Source organism: Parasteatoda tepidariorum, chromosome 2 (assembly GCF_043381705.1).
Source record: "Parasteatoda tepidariorum isolate YZ-2023 chromosome 2, CAS_Ptep_4.0, whole genome shotgun sequence".
NCBI lineage: Eukaryota > Metazoa > Arthropoda > Arachnida > Araneae > Theridiidae > Parasteatoda > Parasteatoda tepidariorum.
Genome location: NC_092205.1, coordinates 91,030,113 through 91,056,871, shown reverse-complemented (window position 1 = coordinate 91,056,871; position 26,759 = coordinate 91,030,113). Strand labels below are relative to the sequence as shown.

The following is a 26,759-nucleotide window of genomic DNA, read 5'->3' as shown; positions in this document are numbered from 1 at the left end:
GTCCGCTTAACGGAGGTTTCACTGTATATATATATATATATATATATATATATATATATACACATAACAGTCTTTGACCAAATTATTAGACGCACTATAAGATTCTATGCAAAATCTTAATTATCAGGTGATACTATACAGCTTTATTGTTTTCATGTGACTGAAACCGGTTTGCACTTGTTTACGTTCGTGTATCAATTGCTTAAATTAGGCGATATATAATATAAATTCGACGATGGGATAAATTCGACGATATATTATATAAATATAGAATACTTTTTATATAAGGTATTATATTTGAGCATTATAATAATTAGGCTAAATTAGTAGGCGCACTGTAGTGCTTTAATAATTGCATGTTTTGCACGATACTTTGCAATACTTTGATATTTAAACAGATATATGCAGGGGTGATTTTGAGCTAAATTGAAAAATCCTGAAAATTTCCTGAATAAAATCATTAATGACGCATTTCAAAAAATTAATGTCTTCATAAATCTAAATCATTGATATTTTCACAACGGGAAATTCTTTATAAATTATATGCAGCACAATTTAAATTAATAATTATGTATTTAGTTTACTTTCATCTCTAATCACATTTATTATTCTACCAGAAAAAATATTTACAAATGAAAGAGATGCCAAGCATAAATTCTAGCTCCAATATTTTAAAATGAAATATACAAAAATTTTTATACATAAATGTGATCGATGATTTCTGTAAATTTCTGAGAATGAGTCCTTATTCAGGAGATTTTTTAATACTTCAAATTTGCATTTATTTTGAACGTATTGCATTAGAATGTTAACCAATTGATGCACGTACGTAAACAAGTGCAAACCAGTTTCAGCCGCTTAAAAACAATAAAGTTGTATAGTATCACCTGATAATTAAGATTTTACATATTATCTTATAGTGCGTCTAATAATTTGGCCACAGGGACTATCTATATATCTATCTATCTATATATACAGGGTGATTCGAAAAAGATGGGAGAAATTTTAGGAAGTGATAGTACACACCCAAGCAAACAATTTTTATCAAAGAATGCATGGTTGAAAACAAAACACAAAACCGCTGGAGGGCCTCAAGGGTTATGTTCTTATGTGAGGCAAAAACACACGAAGAACGATGAGGTTAAGTTATAAAAGCAAATTTAATGCATGTGATGACAATAAGTGTTTAAAACAGTGGCCGGCAGTGGCTATGTACGCAGAACAACGGCAAGGAAAAGATAGACGAACATTCTGAAACACACCAGGCATATCACCAACTTTCCCCGCAGCGGCCGAAAGCTTGGCGACAAGTTCTTCTGCAGATTTAATGGGAGTCTCACACAGCTGTCCCCACAAAAAAACAAATAATTATTTTTTAAATATTTTTAGGCATTATAGCACTCGAATCAGCAGCTTTTATGTATGAATCGTGACGAAAAATTTGCATACGCGCTCTTCTTCTTCCCATTAACATGCAAATAATAACTCGCAGCGCAGCAACTCGCAACAGGAATGGAGCTTTCACGTTTGCATCAAACAACTTTCCAAATGCGCCAGCACCTTTGCGTTTTGTTTTCGACCATGCATTCTTTGATAAAAATTGTTAGCTTGGGCGTGTACTATGACTTCCTAAAATTTTGCCTATCTTTTTAGAATCACCCCTATATATATATATATATATACAGAATGAACGATTAACATTGAATTGTAGGTTTTTTTTATCACACTTATTCTAAATATGAAAATGAAATTAGAAAAAAAAAGGATATAAGAAATAACGCTTAATAAATCATTTATTTAAACAGGTATACGAGCTATTTCTATTACAAATATAGCAAAAGCAATTTAAATATTATCTCAGCCATCTTTAGACTTTTGTTTTACGCATTTATCATAAGTTACATAATTTGTGCGCCATCGAGTCCTTGGAAAGTCTTCCTCGAATCTTTACCAGAGCATCAACCAGTGTAACAACTCTTCCAGAGTATCAATAGTATCCAGCTCATCGATTGCCCCATGCACATGAGCATTCTTTATCTCCTTATTTCCCGCAACAAGTGCATTTTCATCCTCTGGAGTCATCTTAGACTTCAACAATCCAACCATCGTTTGTTCTTTGAGAACCTCCTTCCAATCTCTCAACTCAAACTCTGCATATGCCATTTGTTCCCTCAGAACTTCGTTCCAATCTCTTATCTCAAAATAGTTCTCGTCCGTATTCTCTCCCTTCCTGAACATTTTTGCACTAAAAATGAAAACATGTTTTAGTACTCTTTCAAACACTGTATTTACCACAACACTTACCTTTCACTGGCAAATGATTTTATATAAATTCTCGAGATGAGTCTTGATGGCTCAGGGATAGAGTGTTCATCTTCCATTGATCTGAACCGGGTTCGAATCCCAGCGATTGGTAGACGGATCATTGGTAGGAGTCTCCTTGCCATCAGGCTAACTGGGAGAGATTCCCTTTCCATGTAACGCAGGGATGTAACGCTGGATTGTCCTTGTCTGTAAACATTAGTTGTCGCAAACTCGAGAAAGTGGGTCAGCTGTTCAACGATGGTTATGTTGTTGTCGTGTCTATGCTAGTGCANCAGCGATTGGTAGACGGATCATTGGTAGGAGTCTCCTAGCCGTCAGGCTAACTGGGAGAGGTTCCCTTTCCATGTAACGCAGGCAAATTTCCTCACATACTTGATCCAGTAGTTCTCTTGTCTTCTGGATTGTCTGTAAACATTAGTTGTCGCAAACTCGAGAAAGTGGGTCAGCTGTTCAACGATGGTTATGTTGTTGTCGTGTCTATGCTAGTGCAAAGATTAGAGTCCTCCAAAAGTCTTGATAAAAGTCTTCTGGAGCCCGATGGCCATGGAGAATTTCGATGGGAGGAGGCCATGGAGAATTTACCCCTATATAACGATGGTTACAAAATGAAATACAAAATTCTAGAGATTACTTCACGAACGAAAGTGGAACAGTTTTCATCATTATAACAGACCCTTTGCAAAACATTTTTAAACAGACAGTTCACAATACTTTTGATAACGGAATCAACTGATTTTGGAAACAAGGATAACGTTAATTTAAACTTTAAAAACTACAACTCATTGAATGATAGAGTTGCTTACTTTAGTAACATTAAAAAGTTTTTGAAATTTGTCAATACACGCGATGAATAAAATATTGTACTTTAAATTTAAAAAAAAAATTGTTGGTGTAAATAGCCATTTAAAATGGGACAACCATTTAAAAACACCTAACGAATTTTAAATGCGATTACTAACCTCTGTAATAAATATTTTTAAGGACAAAATTAGTAAGTCAAGATTATTAAATATCAAAGAAATTGAAGTAGCATTGCATTACAACAATATTGTGAAGTTAAGTTAATGTTTAAGGACATTAGATTGTGAAGATTAATTTTTTGTGAAAATTAGGAATGAAATAAACGTCTTTATAAAATCATATTTAACTACTTTAATCGAATACTATTTATGTTTGATTTAAAAGTTAAAATGTAATCAAGTGATGAATTTTTTTGTCCACCTCTGTGGACATTATTCTTAAAAGTTAATAGATAACTATAGATTTTTGTAAATATTACGATTGAAATAAGTGTTCTTATAAAAGTGCATTTTATCGGATTACTATTTACGGTTGAGTTTAAAATTGAAGTTAAAGCTAGCGTTGATTTTCTATTCGAGGAGAAAAATACTTTTATGGAAAAAATAGTTCAATTAATGCTACTATAAGACAATAATACTTATATCTGATACTTACAGCCTTTTTCGCAAAAATCTCAGCATATTTGCCATTTTTCTAACTATAGTTTAAGCAACTGTAAAATAATCACCTACAGATAGCACTTAAACTTTAGAAATGATGAATTCCGCTGTAAAACAATGCACGCTATAGTTTAATATGCAGCAACAATTAATTGGCTTCTTTAAAAAGTTTTAACAATGTATGAGTAACACTAATTGAACAATGATATTGTTATAGATCGAATTATAAAGAAACATTGTTATATACCTAATTTTCACAAATTGTATTGTTTAAAATTGACATAATTAATGAAAGATGATAGCATACAACACCTGGGGGCACAAGTCCAAAGAGCACACACAATAATCTTACAATTTTGAGGATTTTACATTAAAAAAGAATTGTAAAAAAAGCAGTAAAAATTTGTTTTTCAAATGTAGGACTTTTTTTTTACCTCTGTTGAACATGAGATGTTCCTTACCAGTATTATATATCGTTACAAATGAAATTGATTTTTTTTATGAAACTATGATTATTATTTTATATTTTTTTTGTTAGGAAATAATTTATAAAATTTTTTTTTTCAGGGACATAAGTTATTGAAAATACCAGTTTATGAGAAAGAAAATTGAATCTCTCTTTTTTAATCTAATATTTAAAACATTTAGATTTTTCCCCTTTAAAACTAAAATAAAAATTCCGATTTTTTTATATCTATTGAACGCAAGATATTTCTTACTAGTATTTCGTTCCAAATGAAATTGAATTTTTATGCAATTATGATTATTATTATTTTTGTTTCAGGAAATAATGTATAAAAAAATTTTTTTGTTGCGGGGGCATAAGTTATTGAAAATACGAATTTAAGAGAAAGAAAATTGAATCTTTTTTTTAAAAAATCTGGTATTTAAAAATATTCCTTTTAATTTCCTCCCTTAAAAATTAAAATTCCGATTAAGAAAACGAATTAGTAAATTAGACCAACCGAAACACTCAATATTAGTCTTTTAAAATGAAACGAAAGGAACTTGTAGTTTCTTTTTCTCTTTTTGAAAAACTGTCCAATATCGAAAGCCATTCTAAGACCATTGTCTAGAAATCTGTAAAACCATTACAGGCTTGTTTTTGAGGTCCAGTTTTGTATGTACATCTATTAAACCTGGTAAAAAAAAAGGTAAAAGATTTCGCCATTCATTTCTCAACATAGAAGAGTTTGAAATGGCATTCTAATTAAACAGGGTAATAATGAAGAGAATTTTAATGCAAGAAAAGTATTGTTGAGTTGATGAGATTTCCAATTTTTCATGATAAATTTATGTCTAAATAAAAGTGGATACAACGGATGGTAAAATAATTTAGATTATTTGTTGTTAATTTACGTCGCACTAGAGCTGCACAATGGGCTATTGGCGACGATCTGGGAAACATCCCTGAGGATGATCCGAAGACATGCCATCACAATTTTGATCCTCTGCGGAGGGGATGGCACCCCCGCTTCGGTAGCCCGACGACCTGCGCCCGAAGTCGAGCACTTTACGGTAGCACAGTTTAACGAGGAATAATACCGCACACCCTCAGTCACTACGCAGACTGATCCAAGTGGTCACCCACCGCACACTGACCGTAGCCAGTGATGCTTGACTTCGGTGATCTGCTGGGAACCGTGTCTCAACGACCAGTCCACAGCGGGAAAATTTAGATTAAGAGAAAAATTTCAGCTTTTCTTTGAAATTCCCTGATTTTTCCAGGCTTTTATCCAAATTTCCCTGACTTTTCCAGGTTTTTTCCGGTATAAAAAATTTCCCTGATAATTCCAGGTGGGTGGCCACCCTGTAGATTACTTAACCTGCACTTAGGCTATCGGCCTCGTTTAACAGTGAACTTAGAAGATACAATGCCCAAACCGATTAAACACTGTCTTTACAGCATCACTGGAAAATGATTCTCACCTTAATCAAAACGGCAAGTTTCGGGTCAAAATTTATGTTTGATGTTGCAAGAGTTAAAAATTAGATTGATTAAGCTGCATTTGAACTGTTGGCGATATTTTAGAGTGGAGTTCAGAAGACGTTAGGTACAATCTAATTAAATCCTCAGTCTTTACCGAATTACTGGAAATGATAACTACAAACATTTTCACCTAAAGTCATGGTGGCTGAGGGGATAAAGCGTTCTTCTTCCAGGTTGTACCGGTTGTGAGCTGGCAAAAAAAATCCTCAGTGGTAGAGGGATCATGTGTTAGAGTTCACATTCTGCCGTGATGGCTCAGGGGATAGAGCGTTCGCCTTCCAAATGAGGTGAACCGGGTTCGAATCCCAGCGATGATCGATATGAATTCTACATCTGGCTTGCACCTACGACAGTGTCGACGTGAAATATCACAGAAGTTTAAAAGATACTTCGCTCTAGAAATGATGTTTTTTCTCTCATTTTTTGAAAGAACACCATGTTTTATAATTTATGTTAAAATGAGTTGATTGTAAATTTAGAATCCTCGTATTCTTAGCTTTCTAAATATACTTTACTTTTGTTTGTACTAAATTTTTTTACAAAGTTAAAGCAGTTTTTGTACTAGGTTATAACAGTAGATTTTCAGTCATTGATTTTCAGTCTATAAATGCGTTTATCTTAAAAAATTAGATTTTTTTAACATTTTACACCACCTTAAGCACGCTATTTCATGTTGTTTTAAATTTATTTTCAGCAATTTTTCATGAGTGTTTATGATAGTCGAACCCATGTTTTGAACTACAGACTAAGAGAAAAAAAAGCAAAATTTCATTTTTCATGCATGTTTTTTCGCAAGGACAAGAGGTAAATTTCAAAAGTTTACTTTTTTTTAACTACATTGATCCCTAACTCAGTAGTATACATATACTAAAACCGGTTTGCATTTGGTTACTTTCGTGTATCAATTGGTTGACATTATAATGCAATAAGTTAAAAATAATTAGGAAGCATGTAAAAAATCTCGTTGATAAAAACCCATTACATATATTATACAGGGGTGGCCAACCTGCGGCTTGTGAGCCACATGCGGCTCTTTGAAGGATTATTTGTGGAACTCGATTAATGTACCCGAGTTCCCTTTTCATTTGTGTGCTATTACACACTTTATAACAAAAAAATCGACGCACCAAGAAGCAATCATCCGATTGCTTTGAAATTTCGTATACATGAATGTTTTGAACAGATATGGCTGGAATGATGCCGACTGGGGACTTATAGTCTTTAGCGACGAGTCCCGCTTCCAACTGTGTCCTGACGATCATCGAAGACGTGTTTGGAGACGCACAGAGCAGAGGGGGGATCCTGCCTTCACTATTGCACGCCACACCGGCCCTCAACAGGGCATTATGGTCTGGGGTGCCCTTTCCTTTGACAGCCGGACCCCTTTGGTCGTCATTAGAGGTACACTTACTGCACAGCGGTATGTCGACGACATCCTAAGTCCTGCTTTGCTACCGTTCCTTTTGCAGCGTCCTGGGCTGGTTTTTCAGCAAGACAATGCCAGACCACATACGGCACGTGTTTCCATGAACTGTCTGCAAACTTGTCAAACTCTTCCTTGGCCTGCCAGATCACCAGATCTCTCTCCCATCGAGCATGTCTGGGATATGATGGGAAGGCGATTGCATCTGGCACGGAATGTTGATGACCTCGTTCGACAATTGGATCGAATTTGGCAGGAAATACCGCAAGAGACCATCCGGGAGCTTTATCGGTCTATGCCACGCCGTGTGGCAGCTTGTATCCAGGCTAGAGGCGGGTCAACACCTTATTGAACTTGTTACTGTAACTTTGCAACAAATTATTCAATTGCTCTAAAATTTCAATAATTTACTATTCCGTACATTGTCTTCCCACCACCAATTTTCGTTTCAATCGGACAACTCCTGCTTGGTGCGTCGATTTTTTTAATATAGAGTGTATTTTAAATAAATTATTTTCGTTCCGTATGTGTTTAAAATATCTTTGAAAATACTGAGAACAAATATGAAAGACTAAGTGCATCGTTGTTCAATTCAAGGTGAGTTTTCCATTTCCAATATAATTATTACGCAAAAAGCATCTGGAGAATTAGAATTAATAGAGATGCAAGAAGATCAAGCTCTACAATTAAAATATAAGTTGACGTCGATTACTGAATTTTGGAAATCTGTACCAGAATCGAAGTATATCCGGAATTAAAAAAGGCTGCTTGTCGAATTATTTCAATATTCGCAACAACGTACTTACGTGAATCATTTTATTCCACTTTAAAATTCGTGAAATCCAAACACCGATCAGTATTAACTAAACAGCATCTGAAAGAATTACAGAGAAGTGCTGGCACCAATTATTCACCAAATTTCAAAGAATTATCAAGAAAAGTAAAATAAACGTGTTTAATATTAAAATTCAATACACATATTTTGTATTTTTTCTTACATCTTTTCAATAAATATAATTTATGTAAAAAAAATTAATACCTTTTTTGTATACCTTTTAAATACGTATTTAATTGCGGCTTGTGGAATCATTTTCCGGAGCCATTTTCCGAAATTTCAAATTTCGGAAAATGGCTCGACTATCAAGGAGCTTTGGCCACCCCTGATATATAATATTAATTCAACGATTGAATAAATTAGACGATGTACTACATAAATATAGAATATTTATTATATCAAGCATTATATTAGTATATTACAATAATTAGATCAAATTATTCGACGCATTGGATTTTTTTTAATAATTACATGATTTGCACGAGTTTATAAGCAATACTTCTATATTTAAACATGTATGTAATGGGTTTTTATTCCGGAGATTTTTTTATATACTTCCTATTTGTATTTATTTTTAACCCATTGCACTACAATGTTAACCAATTGATACAGAAGCAATACAAATGCAAACCGGGTTAATCCGAGTAAAAACAATAAATCTGTATAGTATCACCTGATAACTATAGTTTTACATCTTATAGTACGTTTAATAATATAACCAGGGACTGTATGACAATCAGAATATTCCATTAACATACAGGGTGTTTATAAAGTCCCGGACCCATTTTGATGTTTAATAACTCATAAAATAATAAGGATGGATTGAAATTAATAACATAAATGGTTAGAAAGACTCAAAAAGTTTCTTGATCCTTGTCAATGAACTTCCACGTGTGCCCCCTTCGTCGCACGGAGAATATCAAGTCGATACCAATGCCTAGGAGGATGGCGTTTGCAACAGATATGGTTGGAAGAATAGAAGATGCTGCTGATTTTCTGAAGCGCATAATGTTATCTGACGAAGCATCCTTTTATGTTTCTGGAATTGTTAATCGCCATAATGTGCGCATATGGGGATCTGAAAACCCCCATGAATACCGTGAGACACAAAGGGATTCCCCAAAGGTTAATGTGTGGTGTGGTCTAATGCACGACCGAGTCATTGGGCCATTTTTTTTCTTCAGAAAAGACGGTCTCATCAGTCGTATACTTAGACATGTTGGAAAACTTCGTATTTCCTCAACTAGAAGAGCTTCAGCCACATGTTTTTTTGTAACAAGATGGTGCACCACCTCATTGGGGTATCATCGTTCGTAGTTCTTTGAATGACCATTTTCCAGGAAGATGGATTGGGCGAGGAGGTCCAATTCCTTGGCCATCCAGATCACCTGATATAACACCGCTGGACTTTTTCCCTTGGGGATTTATAAAGGACAATGTTTACAGGAGGATCGTGTCGAACATTGATGACCTAAAAGCCAGAATTACAACCGCAATAGCCTCTGTGGACGCCGACATGCTTGCCGCTACCTGGCGTGAAATTGACTATCGACTTGATATTCTCGGAGCGACGAAGGGGGCACACGTGGTAGCTCATTGACAAGGGTCATGAAACTTTTTGAGTCTATATAACCATTTATGTTATTAATTTTAATCTATCTCTATTATTTTATGAGTTATTAAACATCAAAATGGGTCTGGGACTTTATAAACATCCTGCATATTAAATTTGGCCATAACACTTTCAAGAGTTTGCTCGATAGTAGGTCGTCCATTTGTTTAATGTCAACAGGTACTTACGATCAATAAAAGCTGACCCTAAACTAGACATATATCTTCTAATGTGCAAATCAAAACCATTAATTCTGAATTATACTTTTTATTCTGTCTTGAAATATAATTTAAAGTTGCTAAAAATCATTTTAAATCTCCATTTCATCGATCCCATTTCTTTCATGATACTTTTCATAAGCCATAATAAGGCACGGTTTTTTGAGCAAAAATAATGTAAAAATTTGTTGTTTGGAAGGAGTTTTAAAGTGTCTCTATTCTCTAAAGACGTTATTAATTGTAATAATCTTATGTGTATTGAAACTAGTTGCTCACTTAATCAAAAAGTAATTTCAGAACCTAATGAAGCAACTCAAATTAAACTTAACATTAAAAATGCTAATTATAAACAAAATGATTTAATTCTTTTTAAACCTAATTTGAATAAGTCCGATGTTGAAATTTTCCCTTCATTACGTAATTTTAAGTTACCTTTACTACAGCGAAGTTACCTTTACTACTGTTATCAGAAATAATTGTAATGAAACTTTGCATTTAAACAAGCATATTTGTTCGGGTATAATTTACTTTAACCCTGAAATAGCTGATACTTCTGAACAAAGTGTTAAAAAGAAATAACAAAAGAAAATTAATGTGAATATGTAAATCTCTTCTACTTCACCTAATATACCTGCAAAAAGAGCAGTTAACTGAAAATGATTTTGAAATTTCTCATAAACCTAATTAAATATTTTGCAGCAAAATGTCTCAAAAGACAAACTATTCACCCAAAAGAGAAAAATATCATCAAATTTATGAAATATTTATTGCTAAAAAAATGCACATAAGGATTGAGAAATAAATATTTTTGTCATACGATCGCCAAATAGCAACCTTATTCAGAACTCCTTATTTGGATAAGATTCCTTTTTATAGAATTTTAAAATTTCTTCATGCAATGAACGTTAAATGTTTCTTTAATTAATATAATCACCACCTTAAAACAACTTATAATTTATTATATTTATTTTAATTTCAATAATCATATTATACATAGCATTAACAAACAAGCCATAAACAAAAATACCACTTTAAAATATGAAAAATAGTTGCTAAAAATTGCACAAGATAAGGGCATTTAAAGTAGTCATTTTAAGATTAGCATAAGCGGAAAACTTCAAAAAATCTTTTGATGATTTTGTTTTGTTTGTATTTAGTGACTTAATGAAAAAAGAACTGATTTAAATACCTTGAAAATTTAAAAAGTTTAGGAATTTTCTCTACAGTTTTTGCAAATTTTAAAAGAAAGCTGTGAATGGAAAGGGATTATATAACAAGATTAAACATGACGCTGGCATTATATGGGCCTATCCCCTATTAAAGTATGTCTTATTTCATAGCAGGGCTCGAAAAAACTCAGAAATTTTACCCGTCCCCGAGGACGGCTTGTCCAACAATGTACCCGTCCTCCTTTGAAACTAACCCGCAGCTTCTAAATAAATAAAAATATAATTTTCTCTTATTTATTACAAACATATATATAAATTGCACAGTGAATTACTAGTTACCAGGACTACATTATACAGTAATAAAAGAAATACTATAGGGTACTAATAGTAATCTAGTATTTTCTAAATAATTTATTTCTTTTATGAAATAATTTAAATGACAAAGGTCAAGTTTTCTGGAATGTCAATTTATTCGGGGGTACTGCTTTTTTTTAAATGAATCAAATATGACGTTTGCCAGTTCCACAATCAAGTCAATGATTTACGGAGGTTTCTGCACAGAAATCTGAAAGGGGTTTTCCATTTAGATAAATGTTCATAATTGCGTTTAACGCTTCTTGTTTAAGACCAGTACGTAATGTGTTTTTTTTTGTAAGTTCATTGCTGAAAAGCCCCTTTCAACCGCTGCAGTACTCCCAGACAGAGAAGATATCAATTCCATTTCAGGGTCATTTTAGAAGTGAGGAGCTAGACTCTTGTAAGATAACAAAAATTGAAAATGTATCACGAACATTAACGGGAAAATGGCCGTCCACGCGGACGTCGTATTCGAGAAATTCGTTGTCCGCGGAGAATTTTTGACCGCCGAGGACGGGCGGACAGGCTGTTTTTCGAGCCCTGTTTCATAGGTCTTTCTTCTTTATATCATCACAATCTGTTGCCTAGACAGTCATTATAAGGTTTCATTATTAAATTTTGTTTTATGATACAAAATGAAATTTGTGGATAACCCCCTATCAAAAAGTACAAAAACTACTTAGAAATTTGCTAGAAACGTTTTTCATTTTCAAAATTTTGGCTAAAAATTTGGTCTAGTCCAAAAATTTGGTTACTTTTATAATAATTTAACAGTAGTTTTTATTAATTTAATAATATTATAATTAATTTTATAACTAATTTTTATAATTATATTTAACAATAGTTTAATGCGTAGTGTAAAGTGCATAATTGAAGTCTTTTAAACTTAGAAAAAAAATATTATTGTAAGACAGCACATAAGGAAAACATAATCAGCAAGCTATCATTAGAACACAGTTTCTATTACAGACATAATCTTGGCATGATGAGGTAATGTCATGATGAGGGTAAGACAAAAAAAAAACACACAATTTAATGTCCAAAAATAAAGAATTAAAACAGGACAGGTAAACACTTTTTTTATCCAACGCTTATTCTTTTGAATCACTTTTTCCCTGTGCCGTTGATTTTTCGAACTCGTAGTTTCTGAGTCGCCGTGCTCGAACATCGTTCCTTTAAACTTGTAATCTGGAATGGATGATTGGTGTTCAAAAGCATTCTTTTTTGTTTCTTAACACTTAACATACCATAACTGGTCAAATGACCGTTTAAGGACTTTTGTATCGAAAATGCGCTTATCATCTTATCATTTTTGCGCATTTGAACTCATGACTTTTTCTAACAATTATATACAGTTAATATCCTATTATTATCATTTCTTTTTTGTATTTTGTTTGTTTCGAATAATACTTGTCGTATACCTATTTCTACCATAACCGGTCATTTGACCGGGAGAACAATTTATTGCTTTATAAGGTTATCGGATCAGAAATTACGATGTAATGAGTGTTCAATGTATTACATTCGATTAGTTGCACATTTCTGCAAAAACTGTTGCGGAGTTAGTTCAATCAGAATAACTGTGAATTCAAATTTCAAGATAGTACCTAAAATTTTAGATTGGCATTTTTGTGTAAGAAAAAGGGACAAAAACTAAATGTTTTGGTAAATAACTTATATTTTACTTTGTTGTTGTTCATTTACGTCGCACTACAGCTGCACAATGGGCTATTGGCGACGGTCTGGGAAACATCCCTGAGGATGATCCGAAGACATGCCATCACAATTTTGATCCTTTGCGGAGGGGATGGCACCCCCGCTTCGGTAGCCCGACGACCTGCTCGCGAAGTCGAGCACTTTACGGTAGAACAGTTTAACGAGGACCAATACCGCACATCCTCGGTCCCTACGCAGGCTGATCCAAGTGGTCACTCACCCGCACACTGACCGTAGCCAGTGATGCTTGACTTCGGTGATCTAGATTTTACTTTGATAGCTTTACTTCATTTCTAAGTAACTGTTAGTTTTTTACCCAGAAAAATGTCGAAACAATCAAGACAGCACAAGTTCTTAGGAGAAATAATATTATAAGAATAATTATAAGAATTATAATTCTTATAATTATAAGAATTATCGAGATAATAATAATTAGAAGAAATAGGTTTGCGGAAAATGTACAATAGAAACACCCTGTAAATGTAAAAAATGCGTTGAGCAATGAATTAAAAATTCTTATTGTGTTTGTATTACATAAAAATTAGCAATATACAATTTTGTTTAATTATAATAAAGTTCCTTTTAGTTTATTTCCTTCCTAACATCCATATTTCATACATTCAATCAAGAAACATAAAGTCCGGTCCGGCTATGGTAGAAATTGGTTTATATTAAGTGTTGGGCATGTTTAGTGTTATTTATGTGTTAGTTTCTCAAAACTCTGAAAGCTTTGAACATTATTGATAAGTAAGAGAAATCGCCTGACCTAAGCGTTTCTAAAGTCATAAAATAATTCTTTAAATATTTCTTGAGAAACTTTCATAAATTACGAAAACTGAAAGTTCCTCTTTTATTATTGTAAGGTAGTGTATATGAAGTCTATTAGAAATCAATTCTATGAAAAAACATTTATGATGTATTCACGGATTCTGGTGTAATCTTTAAAACTACTTCGATGAAAAGTTTATCGCAAGTGAAAAATCAACCAATTACTCATTAATTACAAATGAAAATTCACTTAAACAATTCATTAATAAATATTGAAAATTCTATCAAGTGTTCAATGACATTCTATTAAGAGTAAACTTCCTCATTTATGAAAAATGATTCACTTATGTATTCTCCAATTATCAAACATCATCAATTTTTAAGACCATCAAGAACTTCACACCAATAGTTGTAGCATCTCCCTGATTGCTTTCTAGCATGCACAAGACCTTTCTGCAGACGATTTGCCATAGATACTGGTACAAGAGGATTCGACAGAACATTTCGAAGAACCCTACATAAAAAGAAAATCATCAGTTAGAACTACAAGGCAACCCTACGGTATCACTGCAGTTGTAGAATTTCATTTTGAAATTCATTGTACGAACATTTATAGTTCGTTCACCAAGAGTTGGCACTTGGCTCCACCTCGGACGAAGAGTTCATTTCCGCGCAGAGAGTAAGAGGAAAAACGTATCCGCGCCTGAAATTGAGACAACCCTTAATGCGCTCCTAACACTAACAGTCACTTACCTCGCTTCCTTTCAGTTCTTTTTCAGTCACTTACCTCGCTTTATCATCCGCCATTATACCGTTCGTTACTCTAGCTAATTAAATATATTGCAGAAAAATGTCTCAAAAAGGACAAACTATTCACTCAAAAGAGAGAAATATCATCAAATTTATGAAATATTTAACGTTAAAAAAATGCACATTAAGATTGCGAAATAAATATTTAGTCATACGATCGCCAAATAGCAACATTATTCAGGATTGTTCACATCCTTCTCCCAAAAATAGTGGAATAGTATCGTCGGATACCACGTGATGAAGGCGGAGCCAAGTGCCAACTCCTGATGAGCGAATTATACTAATGGTTTAGCCAAATAACGCTTTTTATCCCTGGATTCGGCTACTTTTTGAAAAAAATTTTTTTTTTATATTAAATGTATCTACTTAATTTGAATGCTAAATAATTGCCATGTCAATATTCACTACTTAAAAACATTCCAATTTACTGCAAGCTGCATTTTTTCTGAAAAAAAAAAACTTTACAGATAAATTTACAATAATTATTCTATTACAATGATTATTTAATTTTATTACTTTTGATCTTGAAAAAATTTAATCACTTTTACCATAAATAAATTACAATAAAATAACACGTCTAACTCTTTAAATTTATGCTGTTTAAAGAATGGGTTTTCTAACCTAATAGGGAAACTATTACGTTTAAAAGAGTGTGCTAGATGAAACAAAGTATGAATAACTTACATCCTTCCTATTCTGCGCTCTTCCCTGTTGAGATCAGAGGAAGGATCCATGTACTCACAAGACATTCTCTCCAGGCACTTGCTCCTTCGCTCACTGTATTTTTGGCAATTCATAAAAGCGTCTCCCAATTCTCTCACTAAATCCGGATTTCCAGATTTCGCCAAATAATCCTGTACTTCCAAAAAGAGTTGAAGCCTCCGATCGGTCGCGTGCCTGAAATCAGCCAGAATAGACCGCTTACGTCGTCCTCCGGCGATCGTACTCACAGTCGTCAACCCTCCACCGATCATCCAGGGTAGCATAGCTTGAGTAGCTAAAAAGGGACCAAAAACTGCCAGCAGTATGAGTGGCGCCAACAGAACAAAAAGTGCCTTAGCTTCTCTACCTCGTAATCCTCCTCCGTGACCACCTCCATGACCACCACCACCCCCATGACCTCCTAAATTGAAGCCTCCAGAAGGAAAACTATCCCAACCGCCGAAATTTCCCTGACCACCTCTGGCATAGTCATGCTTTTTTAAGGCCAGATTTTCCGTCTCGTCATAGAACTCTAGGGTGGGATCGTGGGATAATTTGTAAAGTGTCAAATGCTGAAGGGGTTTTGGGGTCGTCTGGAGATCTAAAAAATCCACTTGAGTTGCCAGCTGATCTTTATTTGAACTCCGGATCAGAAGATCGTCGAAATTGCGCATATAGTCGTAAGGGGCTTGCACGTATTGTGGAAAATCTCCTGCTTTTGAAAGTGATGATTTGCTGGTGGTCTGCCGACGAGTCGATGTTGAGTTGAGTTGTTCCTGCGATTCTGTAAAAGAAATAAAATTTAAGAAGTTACTACAACAATATATGAAGTTACTTTTGAAATAAAAGCTCGAAAAAAATTAAATCATATTTACTAAAAATAAATTATAATGAAATAGCTCCACTAAATCGAATGAATACAGGGCGTCCCCTTTAAGTAAAGCCATCTTGATTTCGTACAATAACTGGACGCAAAGAAAACAAATGTGAACGAAACATACAGACTAAGAAAATCTACGTTTAAACTCATATTTACATGGAGCAATTCATTTCCTGCACCACTTGAAGAAGAAAAGAGCATCAAATAAGTAGAAAAAGAATGGGGAAAAAAGTTCTACCTTAATTCGTAGCATCATAGCCGATAATTTGTCATGGGGCAATTCGTCGTGAGAAAAGCCTCGGCGACAATTCATCGTGGGCATGATTCGTCGTAGAAATGATTCTCATCGCAAGCATAAGTCTCCACTGGAACAATTTAGTCAACGGCATAACAGTAAACCGTCGTGACCACAATTTCGTGCAGTTTAGATGATTAATTACAGTACATATGTTAATAAAAAGGATGTTTCTTCAGAATTAAATAATACTAAAAGTAATTTTTCGTCAGAAAGTTCCTTAACTCTTTTCTGTACGCTTTTCCATAAAGAGAATCCCTAAAAAGAATTTTCCCGCTGAATTGAATGTTAATACTTATATGGGTTTTATAATTATAGTAATTATGGGTTAAAGTACAATTGTGTATTTGTACCAATTTACGCATGTGACATTGCTATCTAAGCAAGTGATATACGGTTCTTTATGTAGTTTTTTTACGTTGACTTGAATGAGACTATAGAAGAGTTGATAGAATAAATGGCTTAAAAGTTGAAAGCGTTTTACATATATTAAAAGTACTACTATTGACATGTACTTAAGTACACTTTTAACAATGCTAGAGGATATCTGAGCAGGATATTTTGCGATATCATTTGTCATACTGAATTAAATAAAGAAAAAAATACTAGTGGTTAGAATGTATATAGCTTAGAAATTATAAGGAATTTCTTCATGGTAAGTATAATTCACAAAATAGTGCTTTTTATAAATATATATAAAAAAATGAAATACAAAAAAATAAAACTATAGCAACTTCTGAAATATTAGTCCTTTTGATTTGTGCTTGTTTGAATTTGATTCAGCTAGAAAAAATACATACCCCAATTGTTTGCATAGATAAATGCTTTTACGCTACATTTGTACTTTTTGCACGTAAAACCCTCATAACTTCTTAACTATTCATCTTTTCAATTCCTGTTTTATTTTAATCAATTCACGAAAAAATAATTTCTTCGGAAAATATAACTGATATGTTTAGACATAGCAATGTAAAATGTGTCAAAAACGTACTTTTTATACACAATATATATATANTAATAACAATAAAAATCGCAGCCACTAATTCGTAAACCACATTTTGAAAAGGAAAATTACCGTACCGAGAATCAATCAGCATTTTGTAAAATATTAAATAAATTAATTAAAAAATTTAAAATATTACCTGTATAAGATATGCAAATAACTCCTGCTATGAAAATCTGAAGAATTGCACACGATTTCATTTCGGCGCCTGAAGAAATTAAAAAAAGAAGTGAGTCAGTAAATCGCAAACAATGTGGAAAAAACTATAGCAACATCAAGAACAAAAGATTGTAAATAACAAGGTTAGAAAAAAGGAAATGTTTTTAAATGATCGTTAAAAATGAGCATGTAATATATTAAAAGAATTTCATATGGAAAATGTGTTAACCAGCATTGCATTAAATGAGTTATTGGCATAGTCTTAATCGCCGGAAGAACATCAGACAGGTTGGAAGGTTTTTATTTTTTTTATGTGAATATATTTCACTTCAAATTACTTGGTAATTGGTGAAATATTAAAAGACATGATGTTAACTGATTTTCTTGTAAACTTACAAATGGAACGAGAAGAGAAGAGAAGTGTAAAGCGTGAATAATTTTTGTGCAAAAGCTTTTGCTGACACCATTTGTAAAAAAGCACTGATTTCGGCTTCTGTATAATTATTTTAAACACTTTATGTGCGCCATGGTGGCTCAGGGGATAGAGCGTTCGCCTTCATGGAGCGGGTTCAAATCCATGGTCAATTCGAACTCCGCACCCGGCTAGCACCGACCACAGTGCTGACGTAAAATATCCCCAGTGGTAGATGAATCATGCGTTAGAGTTCCTTTGCTATCAGGTTAACCGTGGGAGGTTTTCCTCTCTATGTAACGCAAATGTGGGTTAGTTCCATCAAAAAGTCCTCCACGAAGGGAAATTTCTCCTAATACTTGATCCAGGAGTTCCCTTGTCTTCTGGAATGGGTTCAAGATTACAAGGCTACGGAGTTGAAAATTAGTAGTCGTAAACCCGAAAAAAGTGGGTCGGCTGTTCAACGACGGTTATATATACAGAAAAAACGTAGCATGGTGAGCAGTAATGGCTCAGGGGATAGAGCGTTCGCCTTCCATTCAGGTGAACCGGGTTTGAATCCCTGCGAACGCTGGTCGATGCGAATTCCACCTCCGACTTGAGTCGACCTGACGTAAAATATCCTCAGTCGTAGACGGATAGTGGGTTAGAGTCCCCTTGCCGTCAGGTTAACCGTGGAAGGTTTTCGTTGTTTTCCTTTAAATGTAACACAAACGCGGATTAGTTCCATCAATAAATCTTCCATCAAGGCGAATTCTCCCTATAATTAAAAAAGGAGTTCTCTTGTCTTCTGGATTGGGTTTAAAATTACAAGGCTGCGGAGTTGTAATCCTAAACCCAAAAAATTGGGTCGACTGTTCAACGACGGTTATAAAATAAAGTAAAACATAGCATGGTACATTACAATCTACCATGTCCTTGTCAAAAAGAAAATCCTTAGTGTAACTAGTATGACCTGCTGCACTTGATCTACTAAATCTGAAGTTGGACGATTTTGGAGGACGATTTGGACGATTGGCTGATTTGTATGAGATACGCTTCAGAAAGGTTACCAATTTGAAGCACTGGGGAATCTTTAAGATCAATCGGAGGTTGGTTGTATGTTTATGAAAGGTTACCGATTTGAAGCACTGAAGAATTTTTAAGCTGAATCGGGGGTTGGTTAGACGCTTCAGAAAGATTACCAATTTGAAGCACTGGGGAATTTTTAAGACCAATCGGAGGTTGGTTGTATGTTTCAGAAAGGTTACCAATTTGAAGCACTGGGGAATCTTCAAGATGAATCGGGGGTTGGTTGTACGCTTCAGAAAGATTACCGATTCGAAGCACTGAAGAATCTTTAAGCTGAATCGGGGTTTGGTTGTACGCTTTAGAAAGGTTACCAATTTGAAGCACTGGGTAATCTTTAAGATGAATCTGAGGTTGGTTGTATGTTTCAGAAAGGTTACCAATTTGAAGCACCGGGGAATCTGTGGAATCGAAATTCCTGTGGTTGGTCGCTGAGCAGGAACATGGGTACTGGGATATGGAGAAAATTTCCTTCCCCATCAGATATGTGTCTAAATTGAGGAACTGACCTTACAAAATTGTGATAGAATGTCTTCGGATCATCCTCCTGTTTCCGTCACCAATAGCCCATGGTGTAGCTCAAGTGCGACTTAAATAAAGTCCCTACACTGTAAAAAAACTCGGTAAATATTTAACCAACACTTGGTGCAAAATTTCTAATTGCACCATAAATTGGTTAAATGAAAAAATTTTCTATTTAGGTCGCACCATAAACCAGTAAATATGATCGAGAAATACATTCATGGCGCAATTGATTGCACCAAACTTTCGCACTATGAGAGGCACAAACTTTAACTGTGACAGATAACTTATTTTGTAATTGTTGGATAATGACGGATTTTGTTGACGAAGCTTGCAATCATCTCATGCAAGTTCTCTTTGAAATTGTCCATTTCTTTTGCAGGTAAGTAAACTTTTTTTTTTATTTATTTGCAATAATTACAGTTCATTTCTATCATATCAACATTAAAAATTTTGTTGTGTGTTCTGAAAGAGTTAGTTTCAAATTTCTTCTAGGAAACTACATTCGTTGTATGAATAATTAAATATTTTAAAATCTATAGTAGCTCTTTTTCAATAAATAAGGAGATACATCTATTTTATGTGCACAGAAAGTGCAATACCAGTGACAAATGAACGCTAAATACGACAATTGTTAACAGCATAGCTTTCAGCCAAATTTTCTGCCGGTAAAAATTTTATAGGTCCGTGCGAACAAAAAAAATAATAGCAAGTACTTTCTATTAGGATTGAAACAAAACTTTTTATCAATATCTGTGCTTCTGTTTTGATTTTCATGTTCTATATTGTCAATTTTCGTTTGTAATGTCACATAATTACACGAATGTTTGTTTATGCATTCTTAAATGCTTTAGTAGTAAAATTTTCAAATCGAATTATACTCCGTTTCACCACAAGCCGTTGTCATGGAAACTGGGTTTCTTTAAGTTGGTTGGGTGCACAAGGGTTGGAAGGGAAGTGGCCAATATTGGAGCTGAAAAAAAAACAAAGCGCTTAACTTTTTTGGTCGCCAAGAATCTTACTGAAATTTTGAACAAAATACCGAGAAGAATAAAAAAATTTTATTGCATTTAGAAATAAGCTGATTTCTTTTTATTATTTTTTTTTTTTAAAAAAAAAGCAGATTTTCTAAATATTTAAGTAAGGGAAACAAATTTTAAATTAAACAAAATATCGGATTTAAAAAGTTTAAATATTTTTCTTAATTAAATCTAAATAAATAAAAATACTTAGATGCTCATAAATACTTCGCTTTCAATAATTATTTTTCCATGCAATCTTATTTTTTTTTTTGTAGATTTATGTATATTACTTTAGCTACTTTAGTATTTGGGAGAGGGGGGGGGAAATCAACATAAACATGAATTTGTATGTTTTTATTGATCATGAAAAAGGTCATATGTACTCTTTTTTACAGTTTTTTTAAAAAATAATAATTTTTTTGAAAAGTTTTTTTTTTTAATTATAAAAGTATTTTTTTTTTGTTATGAAATATATCTGCTTCTATGAAACAAAAGAAATTTAGTAAAAAAGATAATCTACACAAACAGTATACATGTGGAGTCTTAATACCATCCATATGAATACTGCTTGTGTGATTTTCAGCTGCTATATCCCGCCCTCTTAGACTCAACACAAACTCTTTGATCTATCCAAGTGATTGTCATGTTTATCATTTAATATTTTAACAGTTGACAGTTCCTTCTGCAATTTATTTGCGAGGTGACCCTGCATAAAATTCCATTCACAATTTCTCATGAAGAGAAATTCTACTTAAGTGCTTAGACACATTTTATCAGCAAAAATAAAGTAAAATATTAATAATATTTTAAATATCAGAACCTTCCTTTCCTTTCCAGGAATTTTGTAGGTGAAAGGAGGCTAAAGAAAAAAATACCTCCCCCCCCCACACCCGAATAAATAGTTGGTCTCGAAATATTTTTCAGATGGTCAAATGTTTTTTAAATTTTTTTTACATTAGAACAATTTCGCAATTTTTTAAAATATTGTATTTTAAAAATAGCAATTAAAATATGACTTGCTTTGATTGATCTTTCTATGTTTTAAAAAATGTAAGGATTCAAATCTTATGTTATTTCAATTCTTATACATTTCATTAGCATAAATTACACAATTTATAATCTTCTTTCATTAGCACAAAGGTATCAACAACTTCAATGATTTTAGTCAAGAAAGAGGCTTAGGAAAAAATATTGTTATAACCAGTGCCAAGCCTATTGATAAAAGTATTTATTCTGCCGAAATTACCAAAATTCTAGAAGGTTATAAACAGTTTTTTCAAACTTCAAAAGTACTAGTTTCAAGAACAGCTTACAAACAAGGAATGTGTGCAGTTTCAAGTTTTGAGAATGAAGAACCTGTGTTTGGCTAAACAATTATTTTGTGAAAAGACTGCAAAGTTTTATTTGTATGTAACCTTTTTAAATCTTGTTTTTTTTTACATATAGAGTTATCAACTGAAAAATGTGATATAGTTAAAGTAATAGCACCAGAAAATCTATAATAATGAATATATAATAAAAATAATTTTTCTCATGACTAGGACAGGGCTATAAATTGATATATCGCGACATATCGATTTAACGCCTGTATCGGCAGGCCGATACAGCGACTTTCGTTCCAGACGATGCATGAGAAATCTGATTTAAGCCGTCGAGTAACGAAGACGAACGATATAGCGATATACGATATAGCGATACAAGGCATGCAAGGATGCCAACTCGCGCTGGGGAAGACGATGTACGGACGATGTATATTGAAACGGCCTTGATTGATGAGCGGTAGAATCAGAATCAGTTTTGAGAACATATATCGTCATCTCGCATGTTCGTTTCCGCACCTCTTAGTTTTTTTTTCTTCTTTGTCGCGACTTGATATCGTTTCTTGTAGATTATTTTCAGTGGGACTGACTTTGTGATCGCCGTCGTTACCTTGTTCTGAACGTAATCTATTATTGAAAAGAATATATAAAGAAGTGTTTCTTAATTAATTAGGTAAATTTTTTTTTTGAAACAAAACTTTCTTTTTTATTTTTAAATGTGAAAATTAATTTTGATATTATATGTTTAAGTATTATTTTACATTATTGAATTTATTACAAACGGAAATCTAATTTAAGGTGCCCATAAAGAATTAAATTAAAAAGTAATTAAATTTGTTAGGCTATTTTTTACTTTATTTTAATTTATTAAAAACTTTTTGGATAAAATAATAATTTAATGGGTTTTTATTACTGATTTTAAATTTATAAATCTTTAGTTGTTTTCATTTTTATAAATAAAATTATAACAAAACTTATTTTTCCTCTTTTGGATTTGGACATAAGTCAATCAACTTTGTTTATTCAAAAAAATTAGTAATGTTTGCGATTGCGACTTCTTTTTTTAAAATCATTTAGCACTTCGTTTTATTAAAGAGTATAATCATGTTTTTTAATTTTCTTTCAATATTGTCAGTTGAATATATTATCGAATATCATAATTCTTTTGTTTTTATTTTTAAGAAATTAAATCTTACTTTGTTTTTTCGTTCAGAATTCATTAATTATTCAATTTAACTATATTATTTATGTTAAATAATAATGATAAAAAATAGTGTTTTAAAAGTGTTTTTTTTTCGTTTAATTTATTTAGCACTTTGTTTTAAGCATACGAATAATTTTTAACGAACTTATTTTTTAAATTTTCTTTCTATATTGTTCGGTAAATATATTGATAAATTTATATTTTATTAATTTTTTTATTATTTATCTTTAAACTAAGAAATCTCTCGTTAATTGCGCTATCATTTTTAGAAAGTAGTATAACATTAATATCTTTCTTAAGCAAAACATGTACATCAAATTCATAAATTGATTTAAATCAATCTGAGTATGAAATTTTGATAGAAATCGGACTTTCTGCGCCTTACAAGCAAATGAATTTCAAAAATACTACATCGCGATACAAAACTGACGATGCATCACGATATAAAATTTCTTATATCGCCCACTCCTACTCATGACAGTATTTTTTTTTTAAACTGAGTGAAATTAAAAAAATTTTTTATCAAGTAGTAAATTATGTTTGTAAAAAAATAATTTAGTTATATTGTAAGTTTTAATTCGGATGAGGAAGAGTGTATCAAGAAATTTAGTATCTTATTAAAATACAGAAAATTATTTTCTGATGATCCCAAATTTCAAAACTGTAAACATTGAGGCATATGCTAACATAATTCTTATTTTAAATTACAGTAAATTAAAAATAAGTTTGAACTGAATGCACTTTTTAGTAACAAAAACAGACTATCATATTTTTGTGTAAATATTTTTGAATGAATGCTGTGATATGTACAAAAAGTATAATATATTTAAATTTTAAGATTTTGCATAAAAATTATTACATTCTGTCTATATAGCAATAGAGAAAACGAAATAAAAAAAAAATATGACCACCGAAGCTGACGTCTTCAGGAGGTATTTTTATTTACTTCGTTTTCTCTATTACTATATTTATTCTTTCTTTAGAAAATTCTGCTGCTTTTAGGCGCGTTTCTTTCAAAGATAGTTTTTGTCAATTTAGAATTAAATATTTTGTATTCATTTACTACATTCTGTCTATGTATACAAACTTCAAAATGATTGCAAATGAATAAATTATGTTTGAATATTGATCTGGATCTGTATATTTTTGGTTAATATTTCCCGAAGTTATGTCATTATTTTCTAAATTTCTTAATTAACTTCAAATTTATTATTTCCATACACCAATGTAATTAATATTGGAATGTTTCCTTAATTAGAGATAGGGGGTTGACCAATCCAATATTTTTCTACTTTTTTATATAAATTTTTATTTGTGAAAGTAATACTTTCATTTTTAAGTAATAAAATAATTTCAAAATACATAGTAATAAGAATTTGCTTCAGCCTAAAATTAAAATTCTTTCTTATTTTTTCTTTAATACATTAGTGGTACTAACTCTATAGCATCGGTTGGTGCTTTAACGAATAAAATGTAAAAAAGAATTTTAATTTCACATATATCCACTTGAAGAAAGAAAAAATTTTGATATGAAAGAAAATTTTTCTAAAGCGCCAAAAAGCAGAGTAAGTAAGCATCATTATTAAATGTTTATAAAAAAAAGAGAATATAATTTAAATCAAATTTATATAAATCAAATTATAATTTAATTCTATCAAATTCAAAAAACTATTTTTATTTTAGATGTGTTATGCAATATATATTTTATATATATATTACATAACACATCTAAAATAAAAATAGCTTTTTTAATTTTCATAGATTTAAATATTTAAATTATAATTTGATTTAAAATATGTTCTCTTTTTTTCATAAACATTTAATAATGGTGCAACCTTACCTGCTTTTCAGCACTTTAAAAATACCTAATGGTACAACCTTCCTCGCCTTTAGTTCCCTTCAAAAATACCAAATCATGGTGCAACCTTCCTCGCTTTTAGTTCCCTTAAAAAATACCAAATCATAGTGCAATCTTCCTCCACTTTTAGTTCACTTCAAAACACTTATTTTTGGTGCAACCTTTCGCTGCTTTTAGGTTCTTTCAAAATACCCATTTTTGGTGCAACCTTCTCTGGTTGTGAAAGCACCAATATATAGTAAAACTGAGCACCACTTTATGCAGCCAGCAAATGAATACTAATGTTTGGCGCAACATAGCTCGAAATTTTTTACAGTGTACCTCTTAAAGTTACCCTCAATATTTCAGACAAATAAACAAAATTTTCATGACCCATCAATATTTCAGTAGATAGTCAAATATAAGAATTTTTTTTTCTTGTGTTAAAGAACAACTGTGACTATGTATTTTAATATTGCCCCCTTAAAAATTAGAACACAGCGGTGCGCTTGAAATGTATTACTTCTTTCAATAACTTGAGTTCGAATAAGTTTTGCAATCCAAAGTTGCCAGAATTAGTTTTGATAGTTAGAAAAACTTCATGAACAAGACTGACATGTTCCAAGAACGAGCAGAACTGTATCAGCAGACGATATTTCCTAGCTCGATTAAAAACAAGATTTAATTTTGGGGCAAATAAATCCGTGATTAACCCTACCTTTTCGAATTCCGATTAAATTCATTTAAGCATTAAAAGAATGATAAAAATAAGATTATTCAATGTTAACTGGATAAATCTATAAGCACCTACCTGTTAGATGGTGGAGACCGAAGTAACAAATGGTCGTTTGAGAATATATATTATTCCATTTACCCAAATATTCAGCAAATGCCACATGGCGATAATTTTACCGCGTTCCATTTTATAAGGTAAAGAAACAATGAAAAAAGTATTTCAAGGGAAACAAAGATTGTTACGGAAAATATTTCAGGTGTGATGATGTGTTCCGTGGTTCATTACTTTCAATGGAATGGGGGGAGGGGCGTGAGCGGAAGTTAACGGAATGACACTTGTGATTCTTTGGTTGCGCATCACAGAAGACATATTCAATATTTATAGATTTGTATACAGATGAAATTTCTAGCTCTATTTACAATACACTGCACACCTAGTTAATCCATCTCATATTTCTTACTAATAGGAAAGGAAATGAATCGCCTCAAAATCGACCTTCAGGCAATAGGGTGCATTAAATGGATCCGTATAAGCTACTGCTACAATCCCTGGCCAAATTATTAGACGCATTATAAGATTCTATGTAAAATCTTAATTATCAGGTGATACTATACAGGTTTAGTGTTTTTATGCGACTGAAACCGCGGTTTGCACTAGTTTACGTAAGTGTATCAATGGGTTAAATTAGACGATATATTATATATATATATATATATAGAATATTTGTTATATCAAGCATTATATTAGTATATTATAATAATTAGATCAAATTATTAGATGCACTGTAGTTTTTTAATAATTGCACTAGTTTACGTTAGTGTATCAATTGGTTAAATTAGACGATACATAATATAAATTTGACGATTGGATAAATTAGACGATATACTACATAAATATAGAAAATGTGTTATATCAAG

General features: G+C 32.3%; 1 protein-coding gene across 2 annotated transcripts in view; it reads right to left on the bottom strand.

Moving 5' to 3' along the window:
* Nucleotides 1–10,801: 10,801 nt before the first annotated feature.
* The window catches only part of LOC107440692 (cancer-related nucleoside-triphosphatase), a 46,460-nt gene continuing 30,502 nt past the window's right edge, over nucleotides 10,802–26,759 (bottom strand). Inside the window, exons 3-5 of one of the 2 annotated variants that reach the window (XM_071177897.1) lie at nucleotides 17,703–17,771; nucleotides 15,368–16,169; nucleotides 10,802–14,387 (exon numbers count right to left, since the gene is read on the bottom strand). In XM_071177897.1, the coding sequence (XP_071033998.1) occupies nucleotides 14,246–14,387; nucleotides 15,368–16,169; nucleotides 17,703–17,763 (1,005 nt within the window). In that variant the 5' untranslated portion in view covers nucleotides 17,764–17,771 and the 3' untranslated portion in view covers nucleotides 10,802–14,245. Of the gene's footprint in view, nucleotides 14,388–15,367; nucleotides 16,170–17,702; nucleotides 17,772–26,759 lie in introns of those variants that run through there. The other variant, XM_071177901.1, reaches the window with a different exon arrangement.